Raw genomic sequence first — 16,107 nt, forward strand, 5'->3', positions numbered from 1 at the left:
GCTCCCCGTTAGCGATTTCAATGGGAAAGACTTCCGCGATCTGATTGAATGTCTCGAGCCTGAAAACACAGTGCCAAACTGCGCGACTATAGGAACTGTACAGTGAGCCGAGTCCCTCCGTTCGTTTCTGTCTACAACCGACACAATCACCGGAGACGCATTCACAGCGTTTAAATAACGCCTCTCATTTGTATTACCATTGGGGCTTGGATGCAAATACTGTAACATTACGGCGGCAGATAAAGGAAAAGCGCAGTTATCATTTTCTGCACCTCAACCTCTGCTGTGGGAAGAAAGAAAGGGGGCAAAGCAAGTCGATTAATTTGTCGACTCGCAGGCGGACGGTAGGCAGCTCTGCCAACGGAGCGAGAGTGCACCCGCTTGTTGCTCCGCCTGTCAAAACGCCCACGCATCGGTTGACCACTGGCCTTTCATTAAAAAATATATTTTATATTAGGTTTATTATATTGAGTCTTAGCCTAGTAGATTTCATTCCGACTCTCAACGCGCATTTCAATGAACCATGATGTAGTCTACAAAAAGATACTGAACTGTGATTGGCCAGTCACTGGCCCGGGCGGGACAGTGACTGGCCAATCAATTTGCCCTGCATATGATTTTACTGGCCCCGGGCCATCGGGCTATACGTTATGTCGAACCCTGACCTACAATGGCGGAGCAGGTAAAAATCCTTCCCAATGTCTGTTTTTGTTTGAAGACCGCAGTGCATTAATGTGGTGACGTAGGGATGAGTGAGGGGACTGCCAACTGCAGTAGGAAGTTAGCTAAAAGAACAATTCCGCTTACAGCACCTTTAAAATCGGTAAAAAAAAAAAATTATTGGGGGGATGGTTACATCAAGGTGAAGCAAGCTTGAGTAAATATGTGTGGCGTAATAAAGGACAAATTTACAAATCAAATCCAGATATCTAAAACTGATACAGAAAAATTCAACCAGGGTGGCCTTTTATTGTGGACAGTCTAAGGCACACCTGTGCACTAATCATGATGTCAGATCAGCATCTTGATGTGGCACACCTGTGAGGTGGGATGGATTATCTCAGCAAAGCAGAAGTGCTCACTATCACACATTTAGACAGATTTGTGAACAATGTTTGAGAGAAATGGTAATATTGTGTATCTGGAATGCATTTTAGATCTTTAAGTCCATCTCATGAAAAATGGGAGCAAAAACAAAAGTGTTGCGTTTATATTTTTGTTGAGTGTAGATACAAGAGAGTTTTAACAGCCTTGGGCAGGTGACATAAAGCGTATTATGTCACCTGCCCAATGATGTTAAAACTCTTTTAGCCATTTCAAATGTATTTATCATATTTATTTAAAGTTTGCTTCTTCCCTCAGAGCCATCGTGTAGTTTGGAACTGTCAGGGTAATGACATTTTAAGGCTGGATTATCAAAATGTAAACTGAGTTGCTAATTTGTTACTGCCATTAACGTTGACCTTTTATTTATTTATTTTGTACTTTACAATACACTAGAATATTATGTATCTACATTTAGAAAGGTGTGCGACAGGTCTAATCACAACTGCTAAATATAAATATAATTTAAAATATTTTGAATAAATACTACAATTACACGTCTTCCATACGACAAACCACCTACCACCCTCATAATTCACAAACTAATTTGGTTATGTGGTTTAATGGCTCAAATATGTCAGCATGCCTGAATCAACGTATAATAATAAATCAGTTTGTCAACTGTTGACTGGGTTTTTTCTTAGATTTTTCCTCTATATGTTCTGTCCAGATTTTCCAGTCATATTAACCAGCTTGTTTCTTTGTTTGTTTGATTAATGTCAAGTTGTTGTTTCCATCTGACTCAAAAGGGGTTTGTTTGTTCAACCATATCCCTATCTATACAATTTTTTATTTGCATATGTAATTGACATTTCATGTGTCCAGGCAAAGGTAGATTGTAAGTAAGAATTTTGAGAAAAGGAAAAGATTAATCTGTCAGCTGCCAATATGAGGAGGAGATTAATAACTCCTGCTCCTCACTGTACAACCAGCTGGTCCTGGTTCAATGCTACACCCACTGGGAGAACTACTTGGACTTAAAAAGATGAGAAACCACTTATATTTGCAAATCAAGTCCAGACTAGGTTTTCTTATTTTTCAACATTTCATGAAGCTCTAGCACAAAAAAAAACCTGTTTAAAACATGTGCAAGAATAGAGAAGAAAAGCCAACAAAATACAAAAGAATGGGACCAGATTGCATGTGACTTGACTGTGGATGTTCATTCAGTAAGAAACATTATGATGGAGAAATCAGGTTGCAAACATCCTATAAAAGAATTAATAAATGTCTTGATGATCATACAATAGGGAAACAGAAAAGAGATAGCTTGCTGGGAAACACAGAAAGCCAAGTATCCATCCCTCCCACAGTGACAATCTAAAGCTAGCTGGTCTGGCCAAACAATCCATTCACAAGGATTCCACGACTTTCAGAAAAAGGAGATCTGGCCAGCTTCTCTCAAACATTGTTCAGTCTTTGCAACAAACAAACAAACAAACAAACAAACAAACAAACAAACAAACAAACAAACAGGTGATGTTTCCCACAATTAATAAAGAATGACTCATAATATTTCCACCACAAGAACACCTGTTTACAACCTCTCACTTAGCAAAAATTGACAAAGTGAGCCTTAACCTTGTTTAAAAACAAAGGTCCATCACTACACAAACCTAGTTTTATTTCTATGCAACTGCAAAAAATTGTGGGTAGTGAGGACATTACCATTTGACTTGAGAAAAAGACCTCTATTCACAGCAAATCTATAATTTGGTGTTCCATTGAAGATAATGTTTAATTGGCGAGCTAATGAACTATAAACTGGAAAGCATGCTAAGACAAGCCACAAAATTAGTAACAATGTAAGAGTAAAAGCATAGCCAGGTATTCTGAGAAAACAGAAGAAATATCTAATCCATCAATTAAAAAACATATGAGACAACAAAAATGTGTCTGCAATCTCTGCATTAACCCACCCATCAATAGAGGCTGATGTAAAGTATATGTAGACTCTTATCCTATCAGAGACATTTCCAATAAAAAGTTCAATAAAAAAACCTTTCTGAGGTGAGTAATACACTATACTATAATGAAATGACGTGTGCTTGACAACAAAAAAAAATACTCAATATCAGCAAGGTCTTGGATGTATGTCATGCAGCCATGGGCATAGAGAAAACATTCACAACAGGATGTAGTTCCATATTGCCACATCAGGTCACATCATTATCTATTTTCCAGTGTTTAAAACCAGGAAAGGGGAGGGTTAACTGTTCTGACCTGTTCTTCCCTCTAGAAAATATCCCGTCAGGCCAGTCTGCTGAGGGTCACCATGTCATGAAGATGACTGGTATCAATGGGAATCTACTAGAAACAGTTGTGTGGTTAAAAATATAGCAAGAGACTAAGGGGCACTTTACACGACAACACGAAACGGTGCAAACGCGGAAAAAAAAGCTATCTACTAGGCTAAGTGTCACCGCTGACTATTGGCTTGCATGCTTACAACAGCGATTTCGTCCCGTTTCCTCTGAAAACATGTGTACGAGTGAAGATGTCAGATAAATTGTGTCTGAACAGGGTTTTTTTTAAAACCAAAAACGGGAAAACTGTCACGTTTTCACCGCGTAAAGTGCCCCTAAATGTGCCGGGTGAAGACACTACATACCAAAGCTGGTTAGGCCTGAAATACGTTTGAATGCTTGGCGGGGAGGGGTGCAACACATTGGAACGATTGTCTCTTTTCTCCTCCCTCCCTTCCTCCTCCCTCCAGATGAGTATTTTGACTTTTACCATGTTTGTGCTTCTGACAGGTGTCATTGGGTTTTGGTGCAAGATTTGTCAGTGCAGTACCTACTACATATTGCATTCACTGGGGAGGTTAAGTAAAGGTAGATACTTTCTTATGCAGGAACAATGGTTAGATATCTAAATATCAATAACAGTCAAGGTGAAATATCTTTGGCCAAAATAAAAAATTGTGGACCAGAATGTATTTTTAACTGTGACTGTAATGTTTGAAAGACATACCACCAAGTGATGAAAGAGAAGCTCCCAGGACTGACTAAGCTTCTGGTTGAAAACCATGTCGAGGAAGTCATGGATGAAGTAACCTGTGGGGATATACAGCATTTAGAAAATGTTAATACCATTACTGCCACCTTTCAGCAATTTATTGAATCAACCAAAACAAGGCAGATTCTTTTGACAAGAGAAGCTTTGAACATATCAAGCATGCCTGTTGGGGGGACCCTGCTTCAGTGACGACAGAGATGGAAAACAAGATCTGTCTTGGAGAGGGGCTATTCATATCCACCCCTCCCCACCCCTTCCCCGCTACCAGCCGTATCCATGGAGACAGCTATTCAGAATGCTGGAAAAAATAATGAAGTGTTAAGGACGGGGACGAAGGGGTGTGCGGGAGCTCAGGGCTTTAGTGAGACTAGAATTTACCTCATTATGTTTGAAATTTGCCAACAGGACCCATATGTCGATTTGGTGACATCTTTGGGTTTATCAAAAAATATAATTAAAAGATAGCCATCAAGAACTCGATTGGTTTGTTTGCATTGTCTGATCTCAACAGTTTATAATGTTTCGTAAGTGTTTTGACAATGGACAGGGTAAAATCATGGCCAATGTACTCTTTTCAACAATAGCTTTTGTTTAAACAAAAGTTTGAGTTTAGGTCAAATGTTAACATTAACAGCACATTGGAGCAAGCAACCCCTTAAATCAATGACCTTAAATCACTTTTCTTGCCCTTTTGTTTTTGTAATGGTTAATTCCGCCTGACAAATCTTCCTTGAGTGTTTCTCTTTATGCAACACAGGCATGATCACAATGTGAAGCCTGTGCTCTGTATAGGTAATGTATTGTCTTACCAAAAAAAGCCTGAACAATTAAAAAAAAATAGGTTTCTGAAGCAATCATCCATAGTAATAAATGTTTTTGTTTTGCATTCAAGATTCTCTATAGTCAGTATAACTGGCATGTTTACATGAATGGGAAATTCCTTTCTTAAACCAGTTCTCAAACAACCAGAATTTCAGGCTGATACAAACCATGACACAGTTAAGTAGTATGTATGAGGAACCTGATTAAGAAACCTGGCTTACTCTGAAACTGGCAAAGTTTCTGTGTCATGTAAACATATTACACTGAGGCACATACTATCACTATTCTTTTGATGAAAAACACCACATGTAGAGATAGATGTATTCTATTAAATTGTTATTCATATCAACATGAAGAATGAATTGCAGAAAGGAGGTACATGGAAATAGTAGCACTCCAATAAAAACATAAACCTTAGTTGATTCCTCTGAAAGACATTGTTCTGGGTAATGGACAAGGTCTTCATTCAGCAAGTGGAGAATTATTTATGGTATGTCACCGCGAGGTTTGCAGCGTGGTATCACAGCGAGCCAGGCTGAATGCACAAATCTGGTGTACAAAACTCCTCACTAAACCTTATGAAGCCTCAGAATCACACCACATTTCGGATGGGAGGGTTTGGTAGAAGCACTCCACTTGTTTTTGCGGGGATGACTCCTCTTTCTGTAAGCACTGGCATCTGATATGGATGTCCGCATAAATTAACCAACTTTTTGCATGGTTGCTGTCTTCGTGATGTCACAAGACTGTACGGGGTTACGCCTGGTGCCTGGAACTGATAATAATGCCCTCCATTGATCTTTACACACTGACACTGCTCAAAGCTTTGCCAGCTTGCAGGGCTGGGCTTCCTAAAAGAATGACAAACATCCTGGGAATCCTTAGGGAACCCTTATTGCCAGCTCCAATAAATGTATAGTTTTAAGAGAGCTCACGTGCTACTTGTTGCTCTAGAACACTTTCAGGATTAATGAGAAAAAGCAAAAACAGGGTGAGTTGCTATTTTAAGAATGTGGGTAGCATGAACATTTGGGTTTGACAAATCTTACTGACATTAAGCAAAATCTGCAAGAAGTCTGTAAGTGTCAAATGTGGTTTAGAGTATACGCTAAATTTCACAGTAGCCTACATTAGGGGCTTTAACATTCGGTTCTCGAACCAAATTTTAAACAGGCGGGATTTTTCAGACCAAAATAAATCGGTTCCAAACCTGAAAAGTTGGTTCTAAGCTGAAACAAAATGTAGTTGTTTTTTCTTGCGAACCGTGACTTCATCGACGGGCGTATATAACATGTGAAAACACGAAGAAGAAGAAGGAAGGAGACGAAGGCAGCAGAAAAGAGAAACTTGCAGTGGTCTTCAGAGGAAAGTAAACGCATGATGGCAATTTGGGCATCAACCAACTTCCTGAAGAAGTTATAGAGCAGCATCAGAAAGCGCAAGAACATGAAAAATGGCAGTGGAACTTGTGTGCCGCTTAAAGTTTAAACTGGTATGAACGCGGGTTGGTTGATCATCCAGAAAGCACCAAGGTTCTGTGACTCTGAGACTAATTAATTGAGCATACAGAGTGGATCTGATGTGCAAAGGCTCAGTTTACCATGTCTGTCCAAGTCTTATAGACATTAATTGCATATTTTCTTCACACTAGGCAAAGACTGTACAACTCACTCATTATACAGCTACAAAGGAAACGTATTGACATTCAATTATTTATATGTTCTCTTTGATCCCACTGATTGAACAAATTCATACTTTTCAAAATTAAGATCTGAATTAGTCGATTGAAATCAATGTTTGAATTAACATACAAACTATTTGACCTCAAATTACTCCGACACCATGTGGAATGGATAGTGCCACTTCCTCACTTTCCATCAAGATTGCAGCACCTTTGGTTGCACTCCCTCTCTAGCCCTTCCATCAACCAACACCACCACCAGCCCATTCAGCCAAGGACACAATTTTTTATGAAGCACTGAACACTGTAGAAGTGCAGACAGACTACTCACCAATCGACAATGACACCAAAGCATGGGAAAACACAGAGTGAGTTTTTATCAAATCCTCAGCCATCTCTGGTTGAAAGAAGAAGCTGAAAATATACACAAGTTCAGACAAAGCATATCAAAGGAAAACAAAATATTGTGGAACTTTATAGTAAAACTATATCTTGCAATTAATTCAGTGGGACTAATTTTAATTTAGATAATTAGTGCCATTAGCCTACCACACCTTTTTATATATAGGCTATGTTTTTTATATAGGCCTGGGGTATATTCCCCGTGAGGTTATGAATACTCGAATAAGATCTGAAGTGGTTTGACTTTCAGTCAAAGAAAATCATATAAAATAAAGTCAAAATATAGCCTATTTATAGCAATTTTGAATGCAACCGCGCCAAATTCAGCATCCATTTACCATGCTTGCAAGCTGGAGATATCTTTACGCACTGAATAAAAGTGTTATTTTTTCGGTTCAACTTACCAGAGTAGTGCCCATATCGCAGTGATAAAACTGTGCACCATGGATGTTGAGATATTTCGCCATTTCCATGCATTTCTACAGGCAGATTCAGGGATGGGGAGTTTGCTGACCCCGGCGTTGACAAGTCTGAAGAATCCGACGGAGCTTCCTGTGGTTAAAATAACTGAGCTCAACTCCATAGTTGAAATATTTGTTCAAGAGCTAAAACTAATTCCACAATTGTCCCCAATGTAAGCGGGATAACGCAGCGAAGAATACGGCTGTGCCCCAGGCAGACGTACGGCGGTGAGCAATTTGTTGGCGACGACTGACACAATCACATTAACACGGTGTATTCCCAATCGTTTCTGTTCACTCGTCATTCAGAAAAGCCCTCTTTCATGCTTATTGTTCGGAGGAAGAAGGCGTGAACGGTCTGTTAAATAAACGGAGTGACTTGTTTGCGATAAAGAAACGCTCTGTGGCTACAGGTGCGACCGGTAACGGAGAATAGTGAATATATGCGAGAAGCTTCTTTTACAGTTATGAAATTGTCCTTGTTGTAAAACCTCATTCCTCGCTTGTGTAACTTTCTGACATCAACAACCAAACGGCTGCTCCCCGCCCTACTATAAAGGGGCGAGGCTATAGAGCACGTTTCATGTGTTGTGTTACGTCCAAGGGCTGTCGGAAAATTCAGATTGAAGGCACGTAATCAACCCTCCAAATACCACACATCATACAATCTTTATAATAGCCTACTATATATGCATACAATGCATGGACTTATAAAGAGATACAATGCAATGTAAAAATAACGAACCTTACAATTTTCTATTAACAACAAGAAATTATCGGCCTACAGGATTTGTGCTGAATGCTGATAGGCTTATCACCAAACCAAATTTGGTGAACTATTGACGATGAAAATAGTTGTTCTGATGATTTAATAGCCTACTACTACTATTGGTACTTTTAAAGCATACAGTGACTTTCAAGTCTGCACACAATAAGAGATATTCTATCTGTGTGGCAACTGCTGCTATATCTTGTGAGATGTATTTATTTTTTGATCAGGCAGTTCGTAAAATAAATGTTGTTTTTCACGAAGTAGCCTAAGGCATTGAAAAAAGTATAGTTTTCAGTTATGGTAGGCCTAAATAATCTCCAGTATACAAACTTTTTTTATAAATATATACCCAGCCTAAAGGTTATGCATTACTTACCAACGCATTGCTATATGCTTAGTAAGAAGCCTAGTGGTGGTAGGCCTATGTCCTGAAAGACCCAGAGTATTATTTACTAAATTAAAAGCAAATCATTGACATGAACATGTTAGTTTGCCAGTGTTTTTTTTTGACAGATTGAATAAGTGTTTTCCAGCCATCAAGTGTAAAAGCCTCAAATACCTGTTAATCAAGCATACTTACACACTATCAAAACAATTAGCCTACCTTTCTATCAGCCAGTAACCCTTTCAATTAACCTATCCCATGTTCATAACCACTTTCAATGTTCACTAGAAGAAACAGACAAACAGACAAATTGTGGTTCAATAACGGACTGGAGAGATTGACTTTGTTTTGGAGCCAGCAACCAATGGCTTAATGTAGGCTACTTACAAAGATGGGGAGTTCTAGTTGTATTGTCGGTGCTTGTTAGCTAGAATAGCGTAGCCTACTATAAAATGTAGGCTAACTGTCTGATCAAGGAAGCTGCTTTTTACAAAGAGCCCTTTAAGGCAACATTGCATCCTCATTCGTTGATAAACCACAATTTATTAATGGGGATAGTAGTTTATTTCACATCTAAATATAAGAGTGTAAGCACGGAGTTGTAGTATCTTCTTAATCAAGCGCTTAATGTATTATATGGTTTGGTATTCTAATTCACCCTTAAAAAAAAGATGGGGGGAAACCGCGCTGCCCTTTTCAAGCCATAGGCCGTGTCTGAACTGCCATACTAGAGTCCTACATCCTACATACTCACCATCTATATACTGCATACTCTCTACTCAAAGATCGATTGTGTATGCGAGCTGCGTCTAAAACGTTCTCAGTTGAAGTATACTCAAGCAATGAAGAATTTCTTCTTCTTCTTATAAGATTCAGGCAGTTTAGACACTGTTAAGCTTATAACCGCCCTCTACAGGTTAGATATTGAACTAGATTTTTACAGTCCTGTGTTCATCATCTGTGTTTTAGACCTCTTGTTTTATAATAATGATGTTTTGAGGCGGAGGATCCCTCCGACGCTCTCTATCCGGCTCATCAGCACTCAGCTGTCTGTGAGTTGAGCTGGACGAGCCGCGGTGTGTGGTACAGCGATCTGTTCTGATCTCTCTCCACTATCAGACTCACAACACTCATTTCACTTAGTGACTCTAATGTTGTTAGGTATTTATCTTCATCTCTTATCTATTGTAAGAGTGTATGAATGACTGCACGTACAGTTGTCAGATCGCGGAACCCCAAACAATGTTGTTGCCTAGCAACTTGCTCGAAAATATTTCATTTTCCTGGGCGGGTAGAATTGACCCAGTGCATTGTGGGGCGGTTGAGTAGGAAAAGTATACGATCGATTCTGTTAGAAAAATAAATCTGATTTTAATGATAAATATGCCCCCCCCTCTTTAACTGAAATTTACCAATATATAGTCATTTAAATAAGTGTATATTCTTCACATTTTAAGCTCTCTCTCCAGTCTGGGTGCTTGAGACCAATAGTAAGACACTAAGCCATAAAACTGAAGCTGATTCTTCAACTGATAAGCAACATTCCTAAGGTAGAACAAAGACTTGGTAACTTTCTCCAGGCTGGGGGAGGACGACATCCATGGTCTGGTTTCGGTCAGAGAACAGAGGACGGACTCTGAAATCTGCCTGACAACAAGATTCAACCAATCAGTAGACACTGTTATGATGTTAGAGAGATAATAAAACCCCATGTTGGTGAGAGAGGGACTCACTTCTACTTTGTCTTTTTCCTGCTTTACTGTCCTGTCAACATGCCTTGTCAATCTACTCAAATAAATACTGAGGCCTAGATACCGGATTTTTACACATTTCTCCATAGTCTTTTTTCCTTCATACATAGGTTTTACACGCACCTTTCAAATGGTGACTCCCGACGTGAGGCCTTGAAGGGGTTAATTTTATTTATAACAAAACGAAGTGGGCCTTTAGAAGGTTTTGAACGGTCAGTAGTCTGTCTTGACGCAGAACCGGTCACTCAATCTCCGGGGAAAAATAATAAGGTAAGCAGAGACGCCTGTTGTATAAACCTAAGTTTCTGAATTGGCTATTTTAAATTTTATTGAGTGATTGTTTGTTCTGTTTTCAAGACCTCGAATTCTGTAGATTTTTGTTTATGTTTTGTAAGTATAGACTCTTTATTTTTGTCTGGGTACATTGACAAGGCATCTAACTGACTAACTCTTTTCTCCTACTCTATTTGTGTTTTCTTCCTTTCCCGTGTGAAATGTTGGCTTATTAAATTTTCCCTAAATGCAGAGGTCCATTATAGTACGTTTTTGATAAATGATTAAATTGTATATCATTTTTAAGTACGATAAACTGCCTTACTGTTATCACACCATAAGGTGATAACGATAGATGATTGGAAACTTGATTTAACTATGGGTCTCTACTCCGCATTGTTGGCGTGACTGAAACTCATAGCATATATTTCGATTGCCGAAGGCTGTTATTAGCAGCCTGAGCGAAGCTATAAGAATCTCTGGTGCGGCCTATCAGACCTTCTCCCCCTTGACAAAACCTATATTTTTTTTTCATAGGTAAGTGAGTACATTAGGCAAGATCCTAGCTTTCGTTTATTGAGTCCGTTAGACTTATAGGAGGCAAGATCCTAGCTTTCGTTTATTGAGTCCGGTAGACTTATAGGAGGCAAGATCCTAGCTTTCATATTGAGTCCGGTAGACTTATACGGGATGAGACCTTAAATGTGGTAGCCTTATTTGTCAATGAAGAAGGGAGAGCTGAGAGAGCGTGTTTTGCATGGTGGGATTGGCTTTGTGTTTTAAAGATCTAGTAAATTTAAATTTGTGTTCAAGTTGCACGTCACGATGGTGGCAGATACGTTAAGTAAATTGCACGTGGCCTTTGTGTTTAAAAAAGTAATTGTCTTGGGTACAAACGTTGGCAGATTAGTTTTTAGTTCGTTTTAGGGAATATTTTTTTTGGATGTGATCTCTGTATTTGAGTGTAGCTTTCCATTTTTAAAAGTGCTGCTATTTCAGTGATTTTACATATGGAAAACGTCTTGACACACTCGTCTTTCTCTATGCCACATTTCACTAACTGTACGTCTCTATATCCACTAACTGTATGTCTCTATAACTGCATGTAAATACCTTGAATAACTAACTACACATACACACACACACACACACACACACACACGGAGCCTGCGAGTTGTTCTTATTGACATAGCCTACACGTAAGAGGGACTGTTTTCATGGTGGATTTCTATAGTCAGATTAAAAAGGTTAAATGTACATATAATCGTACGTAGTATTGCAATTGTCTCTCATTTAAATATAATACTGATGTAGTTGAGTTCACTCTTACACACTCTGAGGTTTCTCTTTCAGAAAATTGAATCTGCCCTAACTTTATGCAAGATTAAAGGTGTACTCAGCTATGTTTTGGTGTGGAAACCAAGTCTAATTTACGGTTCCCTTTTGTTTTTTCATAAAGTTAAATACACCCTTTGTGGTGTTTCAGGCAATAGCGCCCTAATAGTTGATAATCACAATTGACAAAATTAAAGGTGTACTGGATTTTTTGTTTTTGTTTTGTTTTTGTTTATTTTTTGTTTTCCTTTAGGCCTTTCTAATATCTCAAATTAAAGGTACCCCACAGACGCATTGGTGTCTTGATATAGGCTAACTTTTGATGTTTAAAAACTAAAGGTGTGTTCAGGAATTTTGTTTATTTTCTTTTAGAAAAAATAAAAAGAGGGATAGTAGACACACTCACTCTATTCCCTTATGGAGCACTTGCAAAGTAATTAAAGTTACTGTGTATTGTAGGTTTTATTAATTTTTTTCTTTTCTCCCTCTCTAGTTTCAGCTGTGGTTCTTAGAGCTAGTTACACTGCAAAGGCAGGATAACTTACTTTTAGGCTGCTATAGTACTTAAGGATTAACATTCATAGGGGGAACACTTTTATTTTTATTGACCTGCCACAAAGATACACAGTCCTCAAGAATGGAGAAGGACAAGCAGGAGGATGACCTGACCTCATCCCTTCCCCCGAACATTCCTAGCTGTGCTCAAACTACCCTGAACAGGATGGGAAAATCGACTGGGAGCCTAACCACCGATACAGCCCCCGCAAGCACCAAGGATGACCCGAATGGCCCCCTCCATGTGGACACGACTGAAGCCTATGTGTACAACCAGATATTGGAATACTATATGTCTGTGCTGCCTCCATGGCTCAGACTCATAAACACTACAGACACTGACATTCACATGTCCCCTATGCCTACACTCCCCTGTGAAATGCGAACCAGAAGCATGGCTAGATCTACATCAACACCTGGAGTCCCCACTAAACACCAAATGCCTTTACGTGTAGCAGCCAATGGAGCACACGTCTACCAGCCCTTTGCCCATAGAGACATAGAGCTGTTCATTGAAAAGCTTCCCGAACTCTCAAAAGGAGCAACACCGTGGATCAGACAATTTGAGAACCTATCAATGGGAGACAGTCTCTGTGCGGGTGATCTGAAAGCCGTACTAGGTCGAATGGAGGGCTCAAACATGACAAGCCGCCTACTTTTCAAAGCAGGAGTACTTCCCCACACACCTGACAACACTCCCCTGAATACGTTTAGGGTTCGTCTGTGGATAGCACTACGTGAGCAGTTCCCTACAAAAAGAACTGTCACTGAGGTGGATGAAATTAAGATCAACAAGGACGAGGCGATCCTACCGTACCTATTGAGGGCTGCTGAGGAGTGGGAAACACACACAGGGGAAAGACACGATGCCAGTAATGCCATGCAAGCTCTGTGGAGGATGCAGTGTATCAAAGGCCTCCCTAAGCCCGTTCAGGAAGCATTGGCAGCAGAAAAGCCATTCGCTCAAAAGAGCTACCCAAGATGGAGGAGTACCGTTTCCCACTTCTACAAAAGATATCAGACAAAGGAAGACAAGGAGGAAGAGGAACTGAAGACCCTGTCTAAACGCCTGCTGAAACTACAGGTGGAGGAGTATGATAAAGCCAAGCCCAAAGCTAAGCAAATGGTCGCAGCTTCACCACCCCCTCCCACCTCAGCAGTGCCCCCTCCCCCTGCTGAAGATTTGGAGGCCCAGATTCAAACTGAGCAAACTACTTCCCCCTCCCATCAGAACCCCCAGCAGAATCAACGGAATAATAATAGCAGGGGGCGTAACAACAATAGAAGAGGAAATGGAAATCAAACCCGCCCTTGTGCTGCCTGTCAACAAGATGGACATTGGTTCAGGGACTGCCCACTCGTCAAGGAGTTTAAGCAGCAACGTCAGAGGCAAAACCCACAACAAGAAGGAGGCTTTAACGGTCCCAACCAAGAAGGAAGAGGACAATACGGAGGATCTGGTCCACAGTGGAATATGCCTGCAAACAATGCCCCTGGCCAAGTGTCCCAATTCCCTGCCAAGATGCCTAATCAGTACTGAGGAGACCCAGTGACTGATGTGGGCCGATTCTGCCCACAAAATGCAGAACCACCGCTCAATCCCCTTTGAAATTTACTTTGAATTTAATTTAGTTTGAATTCAGTTTTATTTAGACAATGATTTTTATTTGAACCTTACTTAGTTATTGCCCTTGTGCCATTACAAATGAGATAACAAGTAGATGCTGTAGGTTAACTTAGTAGACCCTTAAAAGCACATTAGGATACTTTTGACTTTAATAACGGACTGTTTTTGTTTTACCCTTTACAGAAGGATGAGCATCTTTCCTTAGGTTTTGGGTTTTTGAATAAATCCACAGGTTGTTTAACTTTCATTCTTTTTTGGTATCATTAAGGTTTTACGTTTGTCCATATTGAGGGACTTTAGTCTGTTCCTATTGAGGGACTTCAATAGGTTAAGTAAGCTAACCAATGACAACATCTCCAGGAGCGACACATACATACAAATACACATACAGACTCTCACACTTCACACACATGAATTGCTAAAGCCAAGGACATGAGAAGAGGGAGGTCACGTGCCTTCTTCTGAAGTCTGGCAAATTAACTGATATATGTTAAATGTGCTAATTGTTTGTCTGTACTAATTGTTTGTCTCAAGCTTTGTGTTGATCTAGGTACAGCCTGCTGTCCCGGATCAACTCCTAGCAAGACTCCAGACCCCCAGAGGATAGTAAGTGCAGGGTCAAAGTTCACATTCTCAGAGAAGGTGGGCTTAGACCCAAGTGGTGGAACAAGTACGCAGTAAATTGTACGTACTTATAAGTAATAAAGTAATAAAGTAATAAATTAAGTCTGGAGCATTAAGACACCACTCATATTGTGCACTTTCTCTCCACTGAGTCTCTCCTTTGAAGAGAATAGATAGTTAAATAAATTGCAACCAAGTATTGGCTCTAAAAACGGATAAGTTAAAACTAATTGTCTACAAAGACAAAAGCCAAAACCAATTTTATTTGTTAAGAAATGTTATAACTGCACAAGTGTTCTGCCCTGTTTTAATAATGCCCCAATCTTAGAGTAAATGTATCAGGGCCATTCGAGACTGATCACCTATATGGGTTTTTGAAATTGACGAATAAATCACCCTTAGTATGTGAATTTAGAAATGTAAACCCTTTGTATTTGACTCTAAACCCCTGAAGTGAAAGCTTCTATGTGTTTTTGTGTTAATCATTTGAAATTCGATGTTTTGTTTCCCTTTTTAATTCCAGAATGAGATTACTTACTGTCAACACCTACCATGGAGTTGTATGATTTTAGTGAACAAATTGAAACTAGATGAAATGATAAATTACTAATGCCTAGTGTGGATATTTTCATCTGTTTTCATTTTAAGTAGTGTGCCATTTCAATTAACTAATGCCACTAGTCAAGAAGGATTAGAATGTGTAATTGAAATGTTCTGTGTTGTTTTTACTCTTCTAAATGTAAAACTGAGTTTAATGTTTCACTCATGGATTTTCTTTTCATTGTTGTCTATGTTAATTGAGGGTCTGGTTTTTAGTGTTTACCCAATGGAATGTAGATGATTTACAAGCAGACTGAGCGTCTAGTGCTTGGTCCCAAACTATATTTTTCCTAGTTAAGAAATACATTGGAAATGTATTTATTGAGGGTCTGTTAGAAAAATAAATCTGATTTTAATGATAAATATGCCCCCCCCTCTTTAACTGAAATTTACCAATATATAGTCATTTAAATAAGTGTATATTCTTCACATTTTAAGCTCTCTCTCCAGTCTGGGTGCTTGAGACCAATAGTAAGACACTAAGCCATAAAACTGAAGCTGATTCTTCAACTGATAAGCAACATTCCTAAGGTAGAACAAAGACTTGGTAACTTTCTCCAGGATGGGGGAGGACGACATCCATGGTCTGGTTTCGGTCAGAGAACAGAGGACGGACTCTGAAATCTGCCTGACAACAAGCTTCAACCAATCAGTAGACACTGTCATGATGTTAGAGAGATAATAAAACCCCATGTTG

The 16,107-nt window shown here is 39.4% G+C and overlaps 1 protein-coding gene across 1 annotated transcript in view; it reads right to left on the reverse strand.

Annotated features, from left to right (window-relative positions):
- tlcd2 (TLC domain containing 2) overlaps positions 1 to 7,955 on the reverse strand; it is a 30,305-nt gene extending 22,350 nt beyond the window's left edge. The window contains exons 1-3 of the mRNA XM_080025307.1: positions 7,432 to 7,955; positions 6,957 to 7,039; positions 4,078 to 4,160 (exon numbers count right to left, since the gene is read on the reverse strand). Coding sequence (XP_079881433.1) covers positions 4,078 to 4,160; positions 6,957 to 7,039; positions 7,432 to 7,610 — 345 coding nt within the window. The 5' untranslated portion in view covers positions 7,611 to 7,955. The remainder of the gene's footprint in view (positions 1 to 4,077; positions 4,161 to 6,956; positions 7,040 to 7,431) is intronic.
- Between the last annotated feature and the right edge of the window lie 8,152 nt (positions 7,956 to 16,107).

The sequence above is a fragment of the Ammodytes marinus genome (genome assembly GCF_949987685.1).
Source record: "Ammodytes marinus genome assembly, chromosome: 3".
In the NCBI taxonomy this organism is placed as follows: domain Eukaryota; kingdom Metazoa; phylum Chordata; class Actinopteri; order Uranoscopiformes; family Ammodytidae; genus Ammodytes; species Ammodytes marinus.